Source organism: Gymnoscopelus microlampas, assembly GCF_963454915.1.
Source record: "Gymnoscopelus microlampas genome assembly, chromosome: 10".
Classification (NCBI taxonomy): domain Eukaryota; kingdom Metazoa; phylum Chordata; class Actinopteri; order Myctophiformes; family Myctophidae; genus Gymnoscopelus; species Gymnoscopelus microlampas.
Genome location: NC_139947.1, coordinates 8,318,172 through 8,344,829, shown reverse-complemented (window position 1 = coordinate 8,344,829; position 26,658 = coordinate 8,318,172). Strand labels below are relative to the sequence as shown.

The 26,658-nt window shown below is 41.5% G+C and overlaps 1 protein-coding gene across 1 annotated transcript; it reads right to left on the bottom strand.

Moving 5' to 3' along the window:
• Window positions 1–644: 644 nt before the first annotated feature.
• On the bottom strand, window positions 645–26,658 carry LOC311053782 (deoxynucleoside triphosphate triphosphohydrolase SAMHD1-like). The gene is made up of 16 exons (XM_084069468.1): window positions 26,295–26,658; window positions 23,377–23,440; window positions 23,130–23,193; window positions 18,804–18,964; window positions 17,826–17,941; window positions 13,525–13,595; window positions 12,121–12,285; window positions 11,202–11,320; window positions 10,961–11,069; window positions 8,865–8,956; window positions 8,361–8,476; window positions 7,063–7,229; window positions 6,468–6,575; window positions 5,470–5,574; window positions 5,147–5,317; window positions 645–3,024 (listed from the first exon to the last, which is right to left on the bottom strand). Exons 1-16 carry the CDS (start codon window positions 26,497–26,499, stop codon window positions 2,917–2,919), a joined length of 1,941 nt encoding a protein of 646 aa, XP_083925594.1. The 5' UTR covers window positions 26,500–26,658; the 3' UTR covers window positions 645–2,916.

Below are 26,658 nucleotides of genomic sequence, written 5' to 3'. Positions count from 1 at the left end.
GTCTTCTAAAGAGCCGGAGAGATGGGGAGACCTGTGTTACTGAACAAACACTCTATGGCAGGGGTATTCAACAGGGGGTCCTCACAGTTACTACAGGTCCCCCTTATGGGATAGGAACTTAGATTGGCCATTTTTTGGTAGAGGGAAAAAAAGAGCAGACCAAGGACAGAGCCAACGGTCAAGTTGACCAATCTTTGAGCTAGTGGTTGAATATCTGAAATAACACCTGATGATAGTGCTGTCAGTCTACGAAGCCATCTATGAATATATGAACAAGTTGAATATGTAACACAATTGTATACAATATGTGTGTGTAGTGGGGGTCCCTGCTTCATCTCTCTCTCAGCTAAGGGGTCCTTGGCCTAAAAAAACTTTAGCAACTATAGCAATCCTATTCCAATCAGAATACAGAGATTTAACATTAAAATGTGTAGGTCATAACTTATTAATTACATTAAATACACATTAAAGTGTATACGTTACATTGATATAACATGATTAATTTTCTTTTTCTAAATCAGGTAGACAAACAACTCAATTGTTATGTCACAGCAATTGACTCCTCACTGGAGAAAGATTCTTAACATTTGAGTGCATGTCGCCCTCTAGTGGTTAAAAGTATGAATTGCAGGAGGACACATCAATGGGAAAGATAACTTTATTTTATTTCTAAACTTGTGGGCAACAATCACAATGTCTTTTCAGTCTTTTAACAGGAATAACCTCCAGAGGGGTTCCCAATAACCTCAAACAGGTTTTCCTTTACAATTCCTCAAACAAATATTTTCTTTCATAAAAAGGTAAACCTCATGTGCAGTTTGCATTTAGACAATGTTTTAGGAGATTAGCAGCTTAGATTAACAGCGCCCCCCCCCATCTCTTGTACGATATACTATATATTTTGAGCCAAATAAAGCCAGAGGAAGAGCAATGGTCCAGTTGGGCTGAACACCATGGACAAATTAAAGCTTCACACAACAATCAGAAACACAACAAACCAATACAAAATGTAATAATGTCAAAGTAAATCGTCCACAAAACCCGTAATAAAGCAAATCCACTGATAAATCCACAAATCACAATGAGATACTCAACCCAAGCGTAAAATGCTCCGACACTCCTTACCATGAAGTACGTGCACATGAACAAATATGACCACTGCCGGCCGCTGAATCCTTGTCACAACTTTTAGAAAGCGTTATAGTTATGTAATAAAAGCTTTTAAAAAAGAGCTGCAGCCAACGAGCTGAATGAAACAATACCCTGAAAATATTACGTATGCATTTGTGATGCGCGGGTCGTTTTTTTCATAACCCGCCCCGCCACATAACCTAACCCGCCCCAACCCATCCCGCAAAACAACAATATATAAATCAACAATATATTATAAATCATCATCATCATAATGGCTCAGGTTTATATAGCACTCTTTTAAGTACCCAAAGTCGCTTTAAATGTCTACAGTAGCACAATATTGTCATGTGCTAAATTAGGGATGAGAAATGACTCATATTTTGCGAGTGGACGTGTCGAGGGCATGTGTCGATCGATTTTTCTTTCATTAATTTATTTAGCTACGCAGCAGTTAAGTGGAGAGCCAAATTGAGCTTTCCTTTAAGCGCCACAACTTCTGCAGCTTTACCCATCATGTTTAGAATTTGCATCAAAGCCCTAATGATAATAAAAATTAGACTTTATTTTGCAAACATGTGTTTATTAAACACAGAACACTCGTTTAATCCGTAGGCTACAGCAGCCTAACTAACGAGGCAAATAGAATAATGTCAGACTGAGCTCTCGGTCCCGATGCCAAATAATAATAGTAACAAACACAACACGTTCAGCAATATATAGCTATATGGCCTCATATAAACTTTTATAACATCTTACATCTTACTTTGGTAACCTCAGCGAGGTCCTCGCCCTAAAACCAACCATCAAATCCGGCGACCTGGGACCAGGTACTCCTACACATAACCTCAGTAAAAAATGGGGGCGAGTGTGTTTTGGGAAAATCGTTCCGGTTACCTCAGCGCACATTCTTTCTCGGCGCGCTGTCATTGTTTGACGACAGGGCGCGGTGTGTATTCTGATTTCTGGAAGCCTTTCCCCTCGACAACATCGAGTATTCTTAAACAATCTATCCTCAAGTATATACCCCAAGTGTATTCAAACTGTTTTATTGTTATTTTTCTTATTCTTAGTAGGAATAAAGACAAAACAAGAGCATGTGATTTCTTTTTTTTGCGTGTGAGAGTGGTATCTACCCGCTACACCCGCAGCCCGCATAATTGCCTCTAAAATCTTGACTCGTCCGCCCGCCCCACGGGTTGACCCGTGGGACCTGCGGGTAACGGGTCGGCCCGCGCATCACTAGTATGCATGTATGTATATATATATGCGCCCTTAAAAAAATACATTGCACTGAATGAAATATACAGTCGTTCAGCTAAGATTGTCTGGAGTAACTTTGACCTATAATGAATTAACCCATGGGGACAAATTAAATGCCACCGTAATAATCCTCAATTTAAAATGATATAAAAAATACATACAATTAGACAGCAAAATCCTTGGAATTAGACACTTATTTTTTTGTACAGGCCCTATTGTACCTGTGCATTCCTCACCAGCTTTATTTTAAAGAAGGCACTTCTCTGATTAGGGTGACAAATATATTTTTGTTTTGTTTTAGGGAGTAAAGAAAGCTAAATATTTTTTTCAGTAAAAAAAGCGATTCACACTTCAAAATAGCACACATGATTCTCTTTCCTCATACTGCTCACCAACTCCCTCTACTGGTAGACAAATAGACTTCAAAGTGACAACATCAAATACATCAAAGTGACAACAGCTTCAATAGCGGATGGGGTAGGGTAGGGGGGGTGTGTGAGTGGGACGCTTGCCCTGGTTCTCTCACTTGAACTTGCTTGCTAGGTTGGTTTTGGCCTTCCCCTGCCCGCTCTCCCTGTTCGCCCAGCTCTTTTTCAGAGGGGTGAGCTCGGGCGCGGTTACATCTCCGTCCTGCATGTACCAAACACAGAAAGGACATTATCAAGTTTATTTAATAGTTAATTAATGAATTGCATGTAATGTGTTGTGTAATGTGGCTGGATTACGTGGTGTTGATTACATGGTTTAAATGTTGAATGAAACACAATTCAACATGAACTGAAGGACATACGGTATTAACACAGGGACTAAAGAAAAAAAGAAAATCTCAAGACTATGTCAAAATCAGTGACAAAGTCTCAATCTGCAATTTGTGAAATAGCAAGAAAGAAGACCCCACAGTAGGATTCTGTTTCCTAAACTATTATCAGCACAATATGAAAAATGATGGTTTTGGAATCATCGTTCTATACCTACAGTATGTTCACTGCCGTTATATACATATAATCAGTTGAAAGCACAGATTGAGGATTTTTTAACCTTTGCTTGTATGAAATATATGAGACATTAGGGTTTATGGAAGATCCTTCAGAACATTCTATTGCAAGTAGTATTACTAGTAGTTTGATAGTTGATAGTTTGACCAATTCACATGCTCTTTCATCTTAAAATAAAATGTCTATTATTACTGCGAGGCTTGACTTTACCAGTCATATGGTGCAGAGCAGCCGTGTTATGGAATCCAAATAACGGTAATCAGTTGTAGCGACTGAGAATTTGTATCCGTATTAACATATGGCTGCCCTATGCAGATGCAGCTAGGTATCACCAGCCCATCTTAATTATTGCCTTTAGGAACCCACCAAAAACAATAGTGTACACACAAATGGCACCCTACCTTGAGCCACTCAGACATGCACCGTATTATGGCAGTTTTCCAGACTTTATGCTGGCAGGACCCTTAACTTAAGTCCGGGTAATGTCCGATTAGGCTCAAACCAGAGTCTTGCAACGGGCCAGGTACCCGACGGGTACCCACGTTTGACGGGTGACAAATATAGTTCACAGGTACGGGTACGGGCGGTACTGAACTAAACGCGAGTGGGTAACATTTTATAGTGAAAATCAGAGAGCACTGTTTCCGCCCAAACAACGTCACTTGTGTAACTTAACACAGAACGCCAGCATAGAGCACGCCGGTGCTCTAAATTGAGTGACTGCCTGTAGGCTATTTACTGCATGTAACAATCAACGGGTTACATTATTTGACGGGCAGGGCGGGTCTGGTTTGTATTTTGATATAATCACGGGTGACGGGTCGGTCTACGGATCTGATTATTGACGGGCGGGGCGGGTGCGGGTTGTCAAAATTGGACCCGTGTTGGACTCTGGCTCAAACCACCCTATGTGTGAATGGACGCAGTGATTGTCCGGTGAATTTACATTCAGCGTGTGGACGTGTTGATGACGCTTCTATTGACGACGGGTGGAGTCTCTTCCCAAGGTGTTTGGAGAGAATGTTCAATCATTCTGCTTTTTATTTGCGTTCCAGTTGGAAATATTCACTGATCAAACAAACTCGCTTTACTACTGCAGTAGACGCTTCCCTCTGCAGTACGCACTTTGCTGTATATAGAGACCATTGTTCTCTGAAATTTTTTTTTTTTTTACGTTACAGGAGTTCTAACTGTATGGTGTGTGTGATATGAAATGTGAGCTTACCATAATCACAGTAATCCTTAATCATATTCCATCATATTCAAGGGCCTTTGCAGAGAAATGAGACTCCAGTCACTTTCAAATTGGAGTGCTGCAGAGGGCAGGTGTGTCTGTGTCCAGCTGACGCTCGCTTGACGCTCGTTAATGTTATAGGCATCAAGGCAATGATGCTTCTGCACTGTCAATATCAGGCCAACATCTAATCTAAGATTAGTGGGACTCATTCAAATGACCACCAGTGAGTCCCGGGACTCACTTTATTGAAAACCTAACATCACTGTATTATATTAGATTTATTAGATATTATATTGATATTATAGCTATTTTATCTTATTAGATATGTGATGTTACCTGACAATTAGTTGACTTTTGGTGAAAATACATCGGTATCGCATATATCGGTATCGGTTGATATCGGTATCGGAAATTAGGAGTTGGACAATATCGGTTATCGGTAGAAAAGCCAATATCCAACATCCCTACTTCATTTGAGAAAGTGGCATTGGTCAGATATTAGAGAGTGTTCTCTGTATACCTGAGGTTTGCAGAAGTTGTTGATTATACACCACTGGACAAAGTGCTTCCTGGCAGCCTCCAGGCACTGCTCATGCTTCTTGGTAGCCTCCGGGGACTGCTCATCATCAATCTTCTTATAATAGACTCTGATGATCTGCTCTGCAAAGTGCTCAGGCAGCATCTTAGACACCTTAAATAATAGATACAGTGGGGTACAGGAACCAATTAGAACAATAACAAGGGGAACACAAGTGGTACAACTTCCAATCAATGCCGTTAAGAAGGCATTAAATGCAAACGCTTTTTTCAAAGAACTCAATTGAAGTTGTGTTGAAGTCTGACCTGATCCTTGCGGATTTCGATGGCTTTGGTGGGGTCGACCTTGGAGTAGAAGCGCATTTTACTGATGGGGTCCTTCTCTTTCATCCCATAGTTGAAGTTAATCACCTAAGAAACGGTGAGAGAAAAGGCTGGTTAAATAGGCTAAACATATAAGAGCATATTAAAAAAACATCTTGAGCAAGAACACCAGACAAAAATTGCTTCCCAATATTTGAGTGACCAATAAATATTTCACATGGCATCTCCAGCCTTCTTAACGCTCTGGTAGCTCATAGTGACAGTTCAGCATGTGGTGGGCATTTTTTTTTATTGATCAGTCAACTACCCGTCTTATTACTCTAGGACAGTGGTTCTCAGAGTGGGGTCCAGGGACCCTCAGGGTTCCTTGTGGGGGTCCCTGAAATGTAAAGGTCCTTACACACCGGGGGCGATTCTTTCATGCGAATTATACGTTTTATTTTAAAACCTTACAAAGTCAATGCAAGCTTCCACGGAGCGAAAAAGGGAAGCGAAAAAGCGTCTTTTATTTATACGGAACAAGTCCGAATTTTGCGTATATTCGCATAATCGCCGGTGTGTAATGACCTTAAAAGTTTGGGAACCCTTGCTGTAGGGGTTATAGTATCCCTATTTCAATCAATCCCCTCGCCCAGGACAAATAAAGCTGGTTAGGTGACTAGATCACTGGTTCTCAAACACTGGGTCGGGACCCATGTTTGGGCCGTAGACCCATTTTTATGGGTTGTGAGTAAATATCCATTTTTCTCTCTCCTTTGCTACATTTTGTTTTATTATTAAAAAAAAGATCTACAAACTCACAAGCTTGTAGATTTTAGCCTACTTTCACTAAGTTGAGGCCTGGGGCAACATCAAAATGTCTCCTTTGGGAAGCTAAAAGGTTTGGGAACGACTGGGCTAGATGGAACACTGGTTTTCAACATGGGGTCAGAGTTAAATTAACACTAGGGGTGTTGACAATCACTGGACTAGATACTCACATGGATCTCCAGGTCCTCTGGCTGCAGCTCAACATCCTCGTGTCCAGAGTCAGACGGCTGCTTAGGCTTGACTATGGCTATTTCCTTTGCCCATTGCTTACACAGCTCCTTATGGAGCAAGAGAGAAGGATAAGAGAACCGCTTGATTGAATACTTTATTCGTCAAAAATGTAAACAGCACGAAAGTACAGTAAAACACTTTCAATCAGGTGTACCGGATTTTGGGCATGTCATTGAAGGTGAAAGTTTCACAGTTTCAAAATCTTCCAAAATAGCAAAAATAGCAGATCGACAAGCTCAAAATGCAATGCAATTCTGTTGTTATCGGCCGTTGAATATGGCTCATTTTCATTTAAAAAAAAAGCCTGAGCTACTGTGTTTTTCTAAATCCCATAGTCAGGAGTGGACGGAAGTTAATCTTTTTGGGATGACGTCATGTCCGTCTATTCCTTCTCTTGCAGTCAAGGGATCATTAATAGGTTGCGGAAGAGCGCCCTCTAGCGTATTTTCTTTTTTTTTTTATTGACGGAAATCTCCGCAAATGGCAGGGAATGTGTTAAATATATACAGTAGGTAAATGAAAGAGCACACACACCTTAGTGACTTTGATGGGTTCCTCTGGTTTCTCAGGTTTCTCAGGTTTCTCTTTTTGGGTTTGACCCACACACTTGTAGAGACATCTGCGAACAATGTTGGACAGTATTTCGCTGGCCTCTGCCAGCTTCGGATTGGACGAGTAGAGGATCCGCTCGAACACGTGATCTACAACATGGACACACCAGGCACAGAGGAGCACAAAGGTCAGACCCAAGATAACAGAGGTCATCGCCTCTGTTGACTTGACTTACGCTATGTAACGCAAAACTGCTAATCAACTTGGGCTGTCACAATTTATTACATAATCACCTGATTGCAATTATTTTGCATAATCATTGAATTGTTTCCATTTATCTGTCACGTGACGGGTCCCCCCCCCCACCCTCTTCACTAACTATGTTCTCCTTGATGAGGCTTTGAACCCGTGGCACGCCCGCGGCCCTTGAGGCTAATGACTTTTGTTCCTTTATTAAGACTTTCCAGCCGGTGCCTCGTGTGCGATTATAATTCCCTGTTGCATTGTGTTTGCCAGTGCCGTGTATGTTTGCGTGTTTTTCCTCTGTCTGTGAGAAGTATCTCTGTTGTGCATTATTTCCTAGTAAAACCCAGTTTCTCTATCATCCAACCGTGTTTGTGTCCTGCACTTGGGTCCAGCCCGTCTTGTCGGGTTCAAACCGTGACATTATCTGTGTAAAACGGCTAACAGAAATCACACTTAATTGGCAGTCACACTGCCAATTAAGTCTGCCATCATTATTTTTCATTATCATTATTATTATTTCCACTTTGTTGTCACACTCTTAACCCATTCAATCCAAGCATCAGTGTCATTTTGGATTTTAGCTACATATCGTTGCTGTCGGGCAGAAACCTCCTATCTCCATATTCAAACTTTTTGTGTGTGTGTGTGTGTGTGTGTGTGTGTGTGTGTGTGTGTGTGTGTGTGTGTGTGTGTGTGTGTGTGTGTGTGTGTGTGTGTGTGTGTGTGTGTGTGTGTGTAGGTTATGGTTTGTGTTGAAATTATGAATGTGTTGGAACACCTCCCTTATCCGTTGACAGCTTTGGCTGTCAGGGTTAGGCTTAGAAACATTACAGTAATGAAATCAGGTGATTGAATAACTTGACTGAATAACAAACCATTTATTTCATTGCACAAGTACAGGCAAAGATGTGGCATGTGATTTGACATTTACCACAAGTGGCTCAGACGAGGCAGGTTTATCACGGCAACCAATGTGTTGTATTTCATGGTGTTCTACAAACATGAGCCTCACAGTACAGATGGCCTCTACTCACCAGTCAGCTTGGTGTAGGCCTCCATGTCGTCGATGGCTGTGGAGAGCTTAAACGTCCTCTTCCCTGAGCCTATTATCTGGATGTGTGGGTCTGCTTTTATTAAGGCCTCTGTAATCCTGCACAACCACACCAGAAAAGCACATTGTCTATTATTGTTTTCATTCTATTTTTCTGTGGATTGCATAACATGGGAATCACTCACCGATGGCGACAAAACATACCGTACGAGACTAAACCAATGGTGTTATCAAGGTGCCAGTGTGCAGGCAAAGTTATTAGAGTTAACCACTTAAAACCTAGCATTGACCGAAAATAGCACATCTGCAAGCTCACGTCGCGTTCCAACGTGATACGTTGTGAGCTTGTAGATCGCTTGTAGCTATTTTCTTTGAAGATATTTAGTGTAGAGCCCTTGGGAATCCGGTCAAGGTTTTAAGTGGTTAAATAAAACAAAAGTAGATGTGCAAAAACCTATAACAACCTTTGCTTGCAGTGAGTACTTACATGGTCTCGATGATGTTTCCCACTGGGTGCTGGTACGCTCCTCTGTGGAGGCAGTTTCTGGTGTGGAACAGGTTGTACAGATTAAATACCTCCTGTTGAAAATAATTCATTCAAGTTATAAGACCCAAGAGGCCATGCTTTAAAGTGACGTCAGACTAGAACAGCCAAGCCGCTCCACTTCAAGCCTAACAATTCACCTTAGCAGTTCTAAAATCACAGCAAACCACTGCCTTGCATTTATAAAACGCTTTGCAAATATGGCAATGTGAACATCACAGACATATCCCAATTAAACAGTTTTTAATAACAATTTACTACAAGAATAAATGCCACAAGAACGAAGGCCACTGCTGCCTGCACAAAGAAGGAAGTTGCTATGCAAACGCAGGGAAGGTCCGAACTGTGAATATTGTTGACACGCCATTGTAAATGTGAAATTAACTAGCTGCATAGCTTATTTCTCACCAAAATGTTATAAGAGACATTTTTTTGGGTAAAATCTATCAACATTTACAACACAATTGGACACAAGAACGAGAATAAATGAAGCATAGCGTTAGTTCATGCAGGACACGGAAGTCGTGCACGCCAAAGCTGTAACCAGCGGTCAGTCAGCTGATGTGAACATCAGCTTTCTATTCCCCATTCACAGCTCAGCTGGTCATTACGTCACACACTCATTATCCAATCACAGCTCACGCATGAGCAAAGAGGATCCTTTAAATACGGCTTCATATTCTCTAGGTCTTTCTTGGTTGCTGAACCAATGCATTTTGCTAGCTCCTCCTCCACCCCAGCCTCCACCTTTTGATTAGAGTCTGGCATAGGCTCAAATACTTGTGATTATCATGTATATCTGCTTTGTCTAGAGTCTGGCTTAGGCTCAAATACTTGTGGTTATCTACTTATATAATCGAGGAGTGACTTCCGCGAGCCGCTGACGCTATAGCCACATCTCTGTAATCGAGTAAACACAACACCGACACCACATCTCGCCAACACAGTAGCCACGGCGGACGCGCTGAATTTACGGGTGGCGTAGGGCACATCTCATTGCTCACTACACAGTTTCCACCTCGCAACATCATTTATTCCACTCACCACATTACAGACAAAACGGAAGGTGCAACAGTTTCGTACCGTTTACCGTGCGCACCACCGACACCGAACGCCGACGGGTTTCGCCGAAACAACACGAGCGGCCGCCATTGAAACTCAGCAGCCCTCTGCGTGTCTGCGTCGCCAGAAGAACAACAACAGAAGCGCCTCCTTGACCTCCCCTTCACCGTGTCTTCTGCTTCCACGCTCAATTCAGGTGACTACAATGCAAATACATTCACGCTCAACCTCACAAACACAAGCTTCTCCGTTTAGTGTTTCATTAGCGCGAGCGTGCAAAACAACAACAGTGCGTTGAGTTGGGATGCCAGTCGGGATGCCAGGTTTTAAAAAACAAGCGACAGAAACAAGCAAGGACGTTCATGAAAAAAAAAAAAACGCCGAAGGGGTACGCCATGTTCCAGGGGGGTCCCCGGGGGTCCCAACACTCCCAGGGGGTCCGCGGACCCCCACGTAAAAAAGAAATATATACATTTTTTTTTTTTTACTTTTGGAAAATCCCACCATTTCGGTACCCCAAAATAAGCGCACCCTCACAGCCCTAGAGCCCCGTGCGCGGCTAGGGGGCCGGGTGCCCGTAGGGCGCCCCGGACCTCTAGTCATGTATATCTGCTTTGTTTAGAGTCTTGCATAGGCTCAAATACTTGCGTTTATCATGTATATCTGCTAATTCTAACTAATATGTCAATGTACTGCTTATTGTTGACATTGTATCCCTATGGGGGATTTGCTTAAGCATTCTCTGAATATATGCTTAGCAGGCTGCTTCGACAAAATTCAGTGAATATTCTCCCAAGAGCGGAGCTTTAACACCAAGCTTAACTGTATTCCATTTGTGGCAATAAATGGTTCTTTATCTACTAAGACGAGAGTGTTTCTGATTGAACTATCTCTTTCACAAATACAGTTTTGTTACCCAACCGTCAGAATGGGTTATTGTTATGAATCAAAAAGTGAAAGTGCTGCATGGTCAGGACCTTGTATCTAGTGCAGATCTGCTTCTCTCCTTCCCACTCGCACACCCGGGCAAACTTGAGGAAGCGGCGATAGTCAAAGGTATTTTGGATGCCAAGGTGGTAGCAGTCCCTGAGAACAGACGAGGACAATAGAAATCACATAAATGAAGGCATAATACAAATCAAAAGAATATCGAATCGATGTTGCCGTTCGTCCTTCCACCACAACACCGGTGGACAAAGAGGACAAAAAGAATCCTACCTGGCAAAGTAGTCCCACTTGTCCACATCGATGCCGTTCCGTTTGTTGGCCACGATCTCGTACAGGAAAGACTTCTCTTTTGGTCGACCTTTGTAAAGCCAAGGGTCAAGATTCTCATTCTGTAGGGATTAAACCAAAATAAAATCTCATGACTGTTTTGTTAGGTCAATCTGGGATTTGTGAAATGGCATGAAAGAAGGCCGCCACGCTAGCGCTGTTTCCTAAACAATTAGCACAATATGTAAAATGATTATGTTATTATCGTTCTATTATCGTTTGTGTTGCTGCTGTTCCACATACAACCAACAGGTTGAAGAAATCACAGATTAAGGGTTTAACCTTTATGGAAGAACATGTATTCTATTACTAGTTTGACCAATTCAAATACTCTTTAATGTTAAAATGACTTTCAAATCTATTACTACTGTAGTGCGGCTCGACTTTACCAGACACATGGATGAGGGTTATGTCTGATTTGTACTTGGTCGCATCATCCTTTAGAGCAGTGGTTCTCAAAGTGAGGTCCGGGGACCCCATGGGTCATTCCAGGGATCCCCAGCTAAATGTATTACCATGGCTATTTAAAAATAGCAGATGTACAAACTCACAGCGTGTCACTTAGTGCCATGCTGCGAGCTTGTACATCTGCTATTTTTGAAAGAAAAATTAATAACATTTTTTTAGGGGTCCCTGGCACAAAACATTTTCAGATGGGTTTCTGCCGCCACCAAATATATATCAATTTGGTCCTTGGCACGAAAAAGCTTGAGAACCACTGCTTTAGAGAAGGCCAAGCGTCAGCAAAGAGAAAGACACGTTGGACTCTCTGGATTCCAAATGACAGAAATCAGTCGTGGAGACTGAGAATTATCCATGCATTGTGTCTGTGGCAGGGTATAGTTATTACTGTATGACTGACCGGCGCCCCCTGGCTGAGAGAGGCAGAGGTGTCGAGGGGGTGTCCGGCGATTTGCTCCCTGATGAAAATTAGGTCGTCCGGCAACAGGCCATGACGTTCCATCACCGACTTCAGGCGATTGTCACTCACCAGGTAGTCAAACATGTCCAGGGACGCAGTCTCATGCTGTAAGACACACACACAGGTATGACAGAAACATAAATATACATACTGTATAACTGGAAAGTGGCGCATCACAAATCTTTGGTGATTTTTTTATATTTGAAAATGTATGAACATTTTTCAACATGGAAACGATTATGCATTTTTTTAAATAATTGCAATTATCTCAAATAATTGCCATTAGACGATTATGTAATAATTGTGACAGGCCTACTCAAGGGCAGAACCTAAAATATATTAATTCTCTGTTTTAACTATGTCACTTTAACCATGCACATGACACTGTGATTTAATATACTGTAAACATGATGGGTTTTTATATGCTGGATATGTTTTCCACATGCACAAGAAGCATTTCTGCATTCCATACTGACATCTACAGTATCCATTGCCAATTTTTGGACTTTGTTTACTTGATTTCACTGTGTCTTCCTGTTATTTTTGTTCCGTGTTCCTTTCCGTGTCCTCTATTCACACCTCAAGAGTCAAGCATAATGCCTGATTTGTGCAACTAAGAACAAATCTCCCTTACTGTACTCTTTTACACCTGTACTACAGGAGGAGGCTGGGGAGGTGGAGGGACATGACAGTAGTGGCAGCGAGAAATGCTGAACATGTAGGAGACGCCCAGACAAACATATCAAAATGTTGACAATACTGTCTATGTCTATGCTTGCACATTTGCACACCCATGGTTTTGGTCGCACCTAAATCTGACATGCATCATAAAATGTTATTAGCTGCAGCTGCGTTGCCTACTAGCCTGGTTTTACCCGTCTACATGTCCCTCTTCTAACGAGAGACGAAATTTTAGTATATTGGAATGAGTTTGGGATAGAGACGACAATACAGAAGATAGCAGAATGGGAAAATTATGTTTTTGTTTCCGGCATGTCGAATGGCGAAAATGTATTTGTGTCATCTGTAATGACTGCATGGTCCGTTTTCATGAGGACGGGCAGTAAGTTAATGCGACCATTGAAGCCTCCTATTGTGTGCGGCGTGCACAGAGTTGTCACATATAAAACAAATATATGAAAAACTGTCTTCTTACTTTAGTAATCTTCAATTTTAAAACCAAGTAGGCTTGATTGATAAAGCGTGGGGCCAGTTTGCCGGTCTTAACTACTACGATGCTCCATTTTCGTTCTTTGACTGTATTGAAAACGAAACGGGTAAATACATTAATGAAATGAGGCAACCCGTAACAATAAAATGAGTCGTACTGGGGTCATTTCTTACCTTCCAATTACATCCTGGTCGCGCCTCGGGGATGAACTTCCTATCAAACATGTGGCTGAAAGGACCATGTCCTGCATATGGAAGAATAGACGATATTCACACGGCGGCCATGTTGCTATTAAGTCAATGAAGTGCCACCCAGGTTGCCACGGCAACAGGGTGGCACTTTCAATGTTAAATTCCAAAATGGCCGCCGTGTGAATATGTTCACCGGTTTCCTAGGCTGTGTGTTCTCCATTTCCTGTCGATTTGATCCAATGAAATCCATTGAAACTGGTCAGATGACCAATGATATCCAATGAAATCGACAGGAAGTGGAAAACACACAGCCTAGGAAACAGGTGAATAAGGAGAGATGTTTTTTATTTAATTGCAAGCGGAATGTTGACTTCAGTTTTTTGGTAAAGTTGATTTTGCACTTCAACCACACTCTTCAATTAACCTCATAGCTGTCCCACATTCTGGGCATGTCACAGGAGAACATCTGTCGAAAACAGCCGATCTACAAGCTCACAACGGGTAGAACACCTATTTTCAGCTAAGAGGTTTGGTGTGGAGGGAAAAAGGAGGGGACTTAGTATGGATATCCTGGGGACCCCGGCCAATTAAGTAAATAGGGTTTAATTGGTTAACACTAAACGTTTTTCAGGCCAAGGACCACTTAGCTGAGAGAGAGAGATAAAGCAGGGACCCCCTATACATATTGAACAAAATTGTGTTGCAACTTAAACTTTGTGTTGCAGATTAAACCAGGGCCGGACTGGGACCAAAATTCAGCCCTGGCATTTTGGTCCGAAGCGGCCCACCACCCCCCGGGCCGTTTTGTCAACGGGGGGGGGGGGGGGGGGGGGGGGGCTTTCAGCCCAGCCCTGCACATGAACTCTGCAGCCGCACTGAGGCCCCTACTGGAAAGCATCCCAGCCCAAACATTAACGTAACTAATAATTGGGCCGCGCGACCCGGAAATTACCGTAATAATCCTAAAACGGGAGCGAAAATATTTTTTCCAAAAAAAAAAAAAAATTTTTTTTTTTTTTTTTTTTTTTTTGGGCCCAGTGGCCCACTGGCCCAGCGGCCCACCGGGCATTTGCCCGGTACGCCAAATGGCCAGTCCGCCCCTGGATTAAACGCAGCGCCTCCGCTTTGTGCTTGGAGATCTGCTATTTTTGGCTAATGTCCCCCTAAGAGTAGGGATTCTAGGGTTCATGTGGTTAATGTAAAGAAAACAAGTTCCTATCACACAAAAAAAGATTTGGCAGCCCCCCTGTAGTAACTCTGAGGACCCTCTAGGGGCCCCCTGTTGAAGACTTAGGGTCCTATTCAAGGACCAATTGGAGCAAACCGCTAGTTTCGGAGTGCGGACTAGGCAAGAGGCGTTGCCCCGCAAAATTTGGTATTCTGTGGTACTCCCCCGCCCCGCAAAACACCTGCGCTCCCCGTTACATTATGCATAGGTGTGGTTTGGGCGTTACAATGATAAAACCAATCACCGTGCCAGAAGCCATTGCCTTTAAGAGAAGACTGCGCTAGCCGTCATCCGCCGTCATCCCCGATCCAATATATGCTCTAGCCTATCTCCCCCTCTGCACTGTTGCCTAGTCTGATTATTATAAGCCACATTGGGCTTCTTTTCCTTCTTTTTTATTTTATTTATCCAAATACATTTTTATATTAATTTGTAGCCTATTGTGTTAACAATAAGCGTGTCATATTAGTCAGATCCGGAATATTATGAAACTTAAAGCCATTTAAAATATTTATACTATTGGTACACACCGGCTGCTCCCAAATAATTAATTACATCATGTTGCCACGACGCTCCTACAGGCACCCATGGACCTCCAGCTGGTCGACCACAGGGCTGGGCGGTGGTACACTGACATACAGTAGCACATGGGTATAATAAATGGAACAGTTTTAGGAAAGGTCTATATGTACTCACTTTGGCTGTTATTGTTCTATTTCCACCATTCTAATGGATTCCAGGGGTGTGTAAACAGGGGTGTGAAGTTGCTCCATAGTTTCCTCTGAAGTGACGCAGTTAAAGTTAACTTATACATCCATATTGTCCCCGTTATCTTTCATCATCCACCTTTGTTCAGTAATCCCGAACAGAGCTACACTTTAAGTTTACATCAATCATATCCTCTCAAACCCAGACACATTGCTGCGATCCGCGGTTTGGGTGGGTTCGGGTCAATCAAATATAGTTATTAATTAATATCGGATAAACCGCGGGTGAAATATTGCGGTAAATAAATTAATGACATCTAATAGCCTATATCTATCCATAAAATAGCTAAATCTCTGCGTGCTTGTGTCTGTGTGAGTGTGTAGAGCAGTGTGCGATGCGATGACAAAATGCATTGATTTAACCTATGGAATGTCGGTGCGTCTTTTTTCTTTTTTTTAAACCGGTGCTGCAGTGGTGGAAAAAGTACTCAAATTCTTTACTTAAGTAAAAGTACCGATACTGCATTATAGAAATACTCTGTTACAAGTAAAAGTCCAGAATTCAAAATTGACTTGAGTAAAAGTACAAAAGTATTGGCATCAAAATGTACATAAAGTATCAAAAGTAAAAGTATTTGAAAAATATTTGAAAATAGCAGATCTACAAGCTCTCAACGCGTCCACCCTTGAGAGCTTGTAGATCGACTATTTTCACAATATTTATCTGTGGAACCGAGTCAAACAAAATGGGGGGGGTCCCCAGTTCAAATATGGTTATTTTGGGGGGTCGATGGCCTGAAAAGATTGAGAACCTTTAACAGTAAACATGAACGTAGCGTTTACGTGGGGAATATAATAATAATATAATATATATAATATATAATATAATATTCACCCGCAGCATGGGTTTAACGACACAGCAGCCAAAATTAAAATCACACTAGATGATCCGATCATCTTATAAAAAATGTAAGTGCTTAAGATTTTAGCCCAAACCCAACGGGACCCGACCCGGGCCGGGTCGACGTTTTTTTTTATCCAAATAAATTCATATATTAATTAATTTGTAGCGTATTGTGGTCCCAATAAGCAACGGCTTTCCAAGAGTATATGAAAGCCATTTAAAATAGTTATACTTATACTCTTACACAGCTGTTGCCAAATAATTAATCATCAGGGCAGAAGCGCAAAAGTAGGTCAAATCAATCAATCAGCCAGCTGTTTTCTGTCACTGCGCAGCACTCTTTAAAGTTTAAACCAACATGACATATAATGGATCTTCAGACAAATTGGATTATTTCTTCAAATGACAAGAGCAGGCAGCGGCAGTACGAGGTAACATTGGATGTCAATTCAATTCAATTTTATTATAGTGTCAAATCACAACAAGTTGTCTCAAGACACTTTACATGTAGAGAAGAGACCCACAATCCCACCCTGAGCAAGCAATTTTTGCGACAGTGGCAACGAAAACTCTTTCCCATCAAACAAAGTAATCCGAACTGTTTTGTAGCCTACTGCTTATTTTGCTTGCTGAAAGCATGATTTTATTAAGACATGCAGACAGCAATATGGAAAAAACTAAAATATCTCAAATAAAAGTATATTTCGTATAATAACCGAATATCATTCTTAAAATGGTTATGGGGCAGTGTATATATTTATATAGCCCTATTTGCTCCAAGCTGTTTTTTAAATAAAATATAGACTTTTGGAATAGGGTGGAATGACTCCTGTTCTTAACGAATTACCAAGATTTAATGCAGAAATTAAGCTTCTTTAGAAAAATGACTGACGGGCTGGGCTGGGTCTAATTTGTCAATTATTTGTCAAGCCGGGCTAAAATATTTAGGGGATATGAAAGCTCTAGTTAGTAGTTTGAAGTGCTCATGTGGCCTTATAGTTGCTTCTTTTTGTTTTCATAGATGCGGTTGCTTATTTCTCAAGGCATGGCAACAGGGCTCATGGTCCAACGCACAAAGCCATTGCAGTGTCTGTGTGCACTTGGCGGGTGGTTTGAGAAACGGGCGGGTGCTTTTAGAATCCACTATCCCCCCTCCCCAAGCCGTACCCATGTGTGGGTTGAGAATGGCAATGTGGGGGAGATAGCAACAACACGCCCACGGGCACACCTCCACGCGCAACTAACGGCGTCGGCATAATGGGGGACGGGGAGCGCAGGTGCTAGCAGGTGCTAGAATAACATATAGGGGGTGCGCAGCTCCAATTCTCCCTATTTAACGGTAGTAGGGGCGGGCATGTGGTCCTTGAATAGGACCCTTAGACCCCTTGTCTAAAAGCCTTATGAGCCTCTATGTGTGAGGATGGCAGTTGCAGTGTGGTCTTACCCAAGTCATGGCAGAGTCCAGCAATCTGTACACAAAGGATGTCTCTCAGGGAGATGAGCAGCTCCGGTTGCCTCTCATGTAAAGCTTGTACCAGCATTCCTGCAAGGTGCCCCACCCTGCAACAGCACATTAACAAGACAACATCTCACATCAATAAGGGGAGCTGAATGATTATATAAGAAATAATAAAGTCTGCACACTGTAAATTTAAAATAAGCTTCCAGTCAAGGCTTTATTAACGTTTCGACACAAGGTCTGCTTTATTGTTCCTGAATGATGATATGCTTTGTCTTTTTTTCACGTCACTTCCTACTATAATTCTACAAAGCTCTGTGAGGGTGGTGTGAGGGTGGTGAGGCCAAAATCTCTTCTGCCCGGTACTCCTCAGTGGCTGGAGCAATTGATTTGCATTTACACACAGCCATTGACCATTACCATGTGCACGGAACAGCGAAGCACGTTTTTCACTTTCCCCAACTGTCAGCTGTTTATTAGAGTTTTTGTGTTCGCTGGCTCCCGGGTTGCCAGATCATGTGCGCATATCCCCCCACGGGTATGGACTAGTTTTCCCTAATTTGCATTTTAAATTTGATCTGCGAATAACAATAAATGGTTTTACAACCTCTGCATTCCGGATATAACAGTAAACTTTAAATGCAACAGCCACACACAAACACAATATCAGCAAGTGATAAACAGCTTTATTCGATCCTGGGGATCTCACACACACACACACACACACACACACACACACACACACACACACACACACACACACACACACACACACACACACACACACAGTTAAGTCTGGCCTAAAAATAAAGATTCTCCTTCACGTACACAGTACACAGCACGTACTCAATAGATACCTATATGAAATACATACAGTCATACCCTACCCCAGTGGTTCGCAAACTTTTTTGCTCGCGATCCAAGTGGGTCCCGGCCCACTGTTTGGGTAACAGTTTGCCCTACCCTATGCTGTGCTCAAAGCGATTGTGGGAAGCTCCGGGGAACACCATGTATGCCCCTCCCAGCTGCTTGATGTTGCGAAGTCTTTGGAACTGGGGTGTGTCAATGATCCTGATGAGAACGGGGTGCAACTCAATGTGCCCGTGGATGGGGTCATTAAAAACCTGACGGAGAATAAGAGAAACAATTAAGTTAAGACTCTCACAATCTGATAAATTAACAAGATGAGTACAGTATTCCTTTTAGAAATATTTATTACGAAATTGGAAGTGTTGTGCTCAACAAGGAATACCAAAATGGTGGAAGAAGTGTTACACATTATTAGGCCTGTCACTATTATTACATAATCGGTATTATTTGAGATAATCAAATATCTGTGATTCGACGCGTTTTGAGCTTGTAGATCGGCTATTTCCACTATTAATGTTTATTTTTCAGTATAAAGTAATTAAATATGTGTTATTTGTAGTGGTGTAAAGTAACTAGGTACATTTACTCAAGTACTGTACTTGCACTGCACTGTACAATTTTGAGGTATTTACTTTACTGGACTCAAGTATTTCAAAATGTCAGTACTTTTACTTCTACTCCACTACATCTCAGAGGCAAATATTGTTAATAATATTTACTCCACTACAATTATTTGAAAACTTTAGTTACTAGTTACTTTGCAGATATAAATTATTACATTATAAAACAAGTCAAGCTATCCCAATGTAGAATACTGTGATTTACAGTGTCAAATACCGTCTGTAAATTAAGCATAACTATGCCACAGTACCTACTATGTCCACTTATTTCTTTATATGATCCATAAGATATAGTAGACAGTTTTGTTTCAGGTCTGTTTAATGTGATTTCCTGAAACCGGATTGAAATTCATACAGTAACTTGTGTGATGTTGTGAAATTTTATATCTGTTCATATATGAGTATTTTGATTACCTTTGATAGTGTGCATAAGATGGAAAAAGGGCGGCAGTTACTAGTTACCTGGTTGTAATTTGCTTCCCTTTTTGTACAATGGGGTTATTGTCTCCGATTCAAATTTCTGTGGGGAGTGACGTTGGTTGATGGACAAGTTTATTATGCGAGTTATGCAGGAAGTGAGGAGTCAAAATCTGGCTGGGATGTTATTGTGACCTGTTGAAGGATTTAGGGTTTTTAACACTTCCTCTCTGGTTACTTCCTTATGGGAGAAGGCCTCAGGCTTAACTTCCTTATTTGTTATAAAAACGCTCAATATGAGCCTCGCTGTAGCAGTGGGCCGGCAGTGTGTTGACTAGTGAATAGTCTATAGTTGTAAAATTTCGTTTAAACTGTTGGCTACCTCCAGTTTGTTGGATACGATTTTGCCTTATGTCTACTGTACGCTTTGGTGTTAAGTACTACACAGGGCACTGTCTGCAAGTGAAATGTGATTGGCAATCTGTGACAGCCAATAAAGTAATGTTCATGTAACTATGGCTCAACTATCTCTGCTTTCTCTTGGAGAATGAAACATTCCTTCAATAAATAAAACTAGAAAAAAACGCTCAGCGTTTTTTTCTAGTTTCGGGCGGCCGAGCGTCTAGCCCTTCGGGTTGCCGAGGGTCTAGTCGGGGACCGGCCTACACAGGAACGATGTAAATAGGGAATGAATGCTCCACCCTTTAAATCAAACCCCATTATACCTGTTGTCATAGGACCCGTTTTGGCCATCTGTTTGCCTGTGTCCATTTATGCCCATCTGTGTGTGCATTTATGCCCATATATGGAGCTATCTGTGTCTGTGATATATGGACATCTCTGTATGTGTCTGGGTGTGTCCCTTTTATGCCCGTATATGGAGATCTCTGTGTCTGTCTGTGTCCATTTATGCCCATTATCCTAAAGGAGTTCGCTATAAACAATGTTGTCAGTAATGCCCTTGTCATTATCCACAATGAAAACTTTTACAGCGTTGGCCATGAGCGAACACAGGTTTAGGCAAGTAGATGCCAACTCGTTCATTCTCTTGGCCCTGACCCTTATTGATTGTAACAGAGAATGCTAAGCGGATAGGGAACTGTCGTCTAATGAAGGTGAAGGGAAGCTCACCTCTGTCATAGTGAGGTATTCTTGGTAGGAAGATTGTTTCACCCCTGTTTGTGCCTACTGCAATCTCACACTCAATGACTCTGTCCATCATTTGCATTACCACCATTCTGGTGCCATTCTTGAGAGTGCGGTCAGGACCTGATTGCAGGTTTCTAAGCAGCTTGACTGGTGCGCCTACTTTCAATTTGAGGTTATGATCAGGGATTCAACAGGAAAACCGCATATCGGGTCGGGTCGAGGCCTAGCTAAGATCGTAGGCAAAGGTCTGAGCTATCTGTGTGCGAAATTTGGAGTCTGTAGCACCAACCATGTGCTGTCAGGGCTCATCCATGCGATTTGGCCCAATTCGGCCTCGGCTTCAATTAGTAGTCACGATATTACAGCACATTCTCCACGTGAAAACTTTTTTTTTGTATGTGTGGCAAAATGAGGGTACAACTACTTCTCCAGACATCACTAACGTAACGTTATACAACACCAGCAACTTTGGACCAAGAACACTGATTTTTGTATTTTTATTTTGAAATGTTTTTATTTTTTTGAGAATAAGCCGGATTCAGCATCTCCTTTTCAATAGGGTCCTCAAGCACAACACAAACAACAATCCAACAACAACACAGAACAAAAACACACAGAACAAGGACATAACACAAAGCTCTTCCATCACCTCAAACCACCAGCGTAGAGAATGTCCCGGCTTTAAAGGATGTCAATACACCAGAGTGGGTTAACCTCCCCCAGTAAACTTGTAAACTAAAACTTTTAGTTTACAAGTTTTCTGGGGGGGAGGTTAACCCACTCTGGTGTATTGACATCCTTTAAAGCCGGGACTTTCTCTACGCTGGGAGAGCTAAAAAAATCTGTGGTAAAGTGACCTTAGGGAGAGCTAAGGGAGCCTGTCAAATTGAAGGAAAAGTGGCCAGAGAATATTATGATCAATAGATATGGTTTCCCAGAAACGAAGGAAAACAAACATGTTTTGGTGTTAGTCAACAGTAGAAAGAACAGATGATAATAACCAGATGTTGAGCAGATTTGAGGGAGCCCCTTCTCAGGATGGGAGGAGGTCAGAGTAATATATATATGACATGTCGTAATATCAACGGGGGGGGGGTTTCTGCGAGAGAGTTCTGATGATGAGAGCGAGGTAGTAGTTAAACTATGAGGGCTACAGAGCTGATTGCCTGCTAAGTGCTATGCTGTAACCTGCACGCAAATAAACAGATGATGATTGAAGATCTGCCTGGACTAAGTGTCTTTCCCTCCATCCATATACCTGGTGATAGAATATCCTAGTCTACAGATATCCACTTCACTTGTAACGGAGTACTTCTACATTGCAGAATTGATACTTTTACTTAAGTAAAACATTTCAGTACTTTTCCCACTGTAGTGTCAAAAGTCTAAAAACTGGTTGCCGACAGCTAGGGTTGTTTCGACGTGTGCTCAAAAGACTGAAGTCCAAATCTTCCGTAAAGTACATAAACAAACGCTTTATTCTCTGTACATTGGTTGTCACTCCAGCATACAAATAATAAATACAGTTAAACATAAACAGTTAAACGTACGGTGGCTAAACCAACAGCCCTCCTAAACACAGTCAAAAAACTGTTTGCCTCCCATCAGCAACACCTGCCCTTGATTACAGACCTGGTTACATTGGCAACCTTGGCCTTGACGACGCCCTGCGGTGACATCATCAAATTAGAAAACAAGTCAAATGGCTCTCAAACCCACCACTGGTTATTTGTCATAATCTGCCCTGTGCAACCTTTGGTTACGAAGGACAAAAGCCAAACAGAAATGTCATTTTCATTTATAATATTCCAATAATGTTCGACGACAGAAACACAATTTAATTGTCAAGTAAAATGCCATGATCGTGACAGCCCTATACACATTACTGTATAATGTAATTGAACCCCTCTCATACAACAAAGTAAAGAACTCTCTTGCTAAGATCTCTTGCTAACATGTCAACAACTTGTTTTGGCCACACACAAACTGACCATTCCTACCAATAATAGCCATTTGTTGACCGGTGCTGCGTGTCCACAGTTCAATAAGGTCATAATTCTACCCAGTCACAGTTGAGACCAAAAGCACTGAGGTATCTTGTTTGTCTTCTGGTATTTGCTATTTGGGCCCATAAACTGGCCGTGGCATCTCTCAGTTTGGTTTCTTTGTCTTGACAGCGTTTAAAGTTGTCTTTCTAATTCAGAGTTTTGAGAAGACACACATAACACATTACCTTGTTAGGCTCTGCTGTTAGCTTCCTGAGACACTGATGGATGTATAGACGCACACTAAGGGGGCTATAGAGAGTCAGACAGAGGGAGAGACATACAGACAGACAGAGAAATTAAGGACCTGTGAGATTACCATCAGATTCAGAGCTCATACTGTTGGCATCTGACAGTCATAGTAGCTATATTATCAACCACATTCAATATGAGGAAAAACATAAAACAAACAAACTATACGGGACACATACTTACATGCTCATTTTCTCAAGGCGCTCTTCTGAGAGGTTTCGAAGCGCCACGCCATTGATTCTTTCCTCTGTTTGAACAGACAGAGAAATGCAAAAAGGTAATTTAGATATTACTCAGTGTCCATGCACAACTGGCAAGTAGCACAACTGGTTTTATAAGTACCTACCACTGCCAGTGGTGTAGTGAAGACTGACTGACTTATTGATTGGATTGATTGACAGCATGCAGGCTGACCCTACCTTAGTTCTTTTCTAATTACCTTGATGGGAGAAGGCCTCAGGCTTAACTCCCTTTTTTGTATAAAAACGCTCAATATGAGCCTCGCTACAATGTAGCACTGGGCCAACAGTGTGTTGACTAGTGAATCGGCTATAGTTGTAAAATAGTTGTTTAGACTGTTGGCTACGATTTTGCCACGTTAGACAGTTATGTCTAATGCATCAGTCAGGTTTTGTGTTGTCATAAGTACTACACAGGGCACGGCAAGTGAAATGTGATTGCCCATGTGACAGCCAATAAAGTAATATTCATGTTACTATGGCTCAACTATCTCTGCTTGCTCTTGCAGAATGAAACATTCCTTCAATGAATAAAATATTACAGCACATGCTCCACCATGACAACTTGTTTTTGTATGTGTGGCAAAATTAGAGTATAACTACTTCTCTAGACATCACTATCGTTATACAACACCACACCAGCAATCTATTTTTATTACTCTTTATGCAGCATCTTGTTTTCAACAAGATGCTATAGCGGAGTGAGAGGTTCGTAATGGGGCTAACTTCTGCCCCACTTCATCTCAGAGAGAGACAAATGTTGTATTTTTAACTCCTCTACAATTATTAGAAAACTTTAATTACTAGTTCAGTCAGACAACAATTGGATTGGATTAGAATATATATTTATTAAGCAAGCTTGAGCATAGATATATGAAGCATAAAGAAGCATGGTTTGGCGTCAGTACTCTGAATCCATTCACTCCCTGTAAGAATAACATTTTAATAAATGTTACATGCCAAATAGCATTTACAGGGAGTGAATAAAGACCCCCACGGGGACCTAGAAACAGAACCTACAGGTGGATGCCGGGGAGGCGGTGGGATGAGACTATTCATGGTAGCAGCATACGTAGCAAGCAAGCAGCAGATCCAGCAGATCTCAGCAGCAGATCCAGCAGATCTCAGCAACAGCGCAGCAGCAGCGTTGGCACGACAGCCAAGCAGAAGAGAGCAACTAGAATGAACAGGTAGCAGAGCAATACTTATAACCCACCGACCAGGAGAACAAATGCATGTGACTAGTCACCTGGTCGGATGGCCAATCCCTGAGTTGCCTGGCCTGAACTAGCTCCGTAAACTGCGCCTCATTTACTTTGTAGATTTGGATTATTATTACAAAACATACATTTACCACTTCAGCCCTATTTAAACTTTTTTAGATTTAAATCTACAATCACAACATTTGTGGGCTTGTACAGTAGATCAGCTATTTTACAAAAAATGTATGCATTTTATACATTTGAAAACTTGTGAAATGAATTCTGCACAATGGCTACTTTTACTTCTGGTACTTTAAGTATATTTTGATGCCAATACTTTAGTACTTTTACACAAGTACGTTGCGACACGTTGCGTGTTGAGCTTGTAGATCGGCTATTTACACTATTAATGTTTTTTTTAAGTATAAAGTAATTAGATTAGATGTAGTGGTGCAAAGTAACTAAGTACATTTACTCAAGTACTGTACTTAAGTACAATTTTGAGGTATTTACTTTACTGGAGCATTTAATTTATTTATTTTTTAACTCCTCTACAATTATTAGAAAACTTTAATAACTAGTTACTTTGTAGATTTGGATTATTATTACAAAACATACATTTACCACTTGAAATTTGAAAACTTGTGAAATGAATTCTGCACAATGGCTACTTTTACTTCTGGTACTTTAAGTATATTTTGATGAGTATTTTCTACATTGCAGTATTGATTTTTTTTTTTTATTAAAAAAAATTTAGTAGCCTACTTTTTCCACTGTGCATAATACCCAAAATTGTCGAATAATCGATTACAGACAAACTGTCAGTCTTGGTCCAAGAAGCAAGGCTACTCCCTGCCCTGCCTACCGCCAACGAGTCAGTTAGGCCAGAGGCTGAGCTAAAATGAAAGTACTGTATGCAACTGAACTGAAATGTTTTTAAGTCAAGTCTAACGTTAACCTAGTAACTCTCATTAGGGCTGTCATGATTACAAATTTAAGTTGACGATTAATTATCACTCAAATAATTGCGATTAACAATGTAATTGTGTTTCTGTCGTTGAAAATGAATGGAACATTATGAACAAAAAATACATTTCTGTTTGGCTTTTAGCTTTCGTAAACAAAAGTTGCACAGGGCAGATATGATGACAAATAATACATTTAATTACTTTATACTTAAAAATAAGCATTAATAGTGGAGTATAGACCCCTTAACAGACGACGTCACACTGATAAGAACCAGTATGCGTGCAACCAGTATGCGCGCAATGAAACCCATTCTATCAGGTCTCGCTAGGACGCGCCTCACCAGCCAACACACAAGAGGGGGTTGGGGTGTGCTGAAACCAGCGCACTCCAAAACAACAGGTTGAGAATTGATTGCGTGAAACAATCACCTGTGCATCCAGTCTCAATGTTGGTAAACAAATAATTGGTCTTTAGATCTGCTATTTCCACTATTTTTGCCTTAAAAAAAAAAAAGTAAATAAATAATAACATGGAATTGATTATGCAAAAAACAATTGCGATTATATCAAATAATTGCAATAAGACGATTATGTAATAATTGTGACAGGCCTAACTATAATAACAGATACCAGACAGAACACACACACACACACACACACACACACACACACACACACACACACACACACACCTCTGAACTTGCTCTCCCACTGCTCAGACTCCGGCTGCAGCCCTTGGCGGTACAGGTAGTCGCGCACGTCGTCCACTCCCCAGCCCATGAAGTCTGCGTCCTGCGGGATGGAGGCGGAGGAGGACACCTTCTTCTGCGGCGTCTGGAAGCCGTCTGACGGCTCTCCATCTCCGGCTAAGGCATGTTGACGTTTCCGAGTGTCCATGGATGTCGTCGATTCAGTTTCGTGGTCCCAACAACGTCGAAATGAAGCGTTTACCCACACGGTTTAGTTTTAACACCAGATATCGTTGTTTTTAAAACTATTTGGGCTTCTAAAGCGCCGTACACTCGCACACGGACAGAAAGGGACTGAAACAGAGAG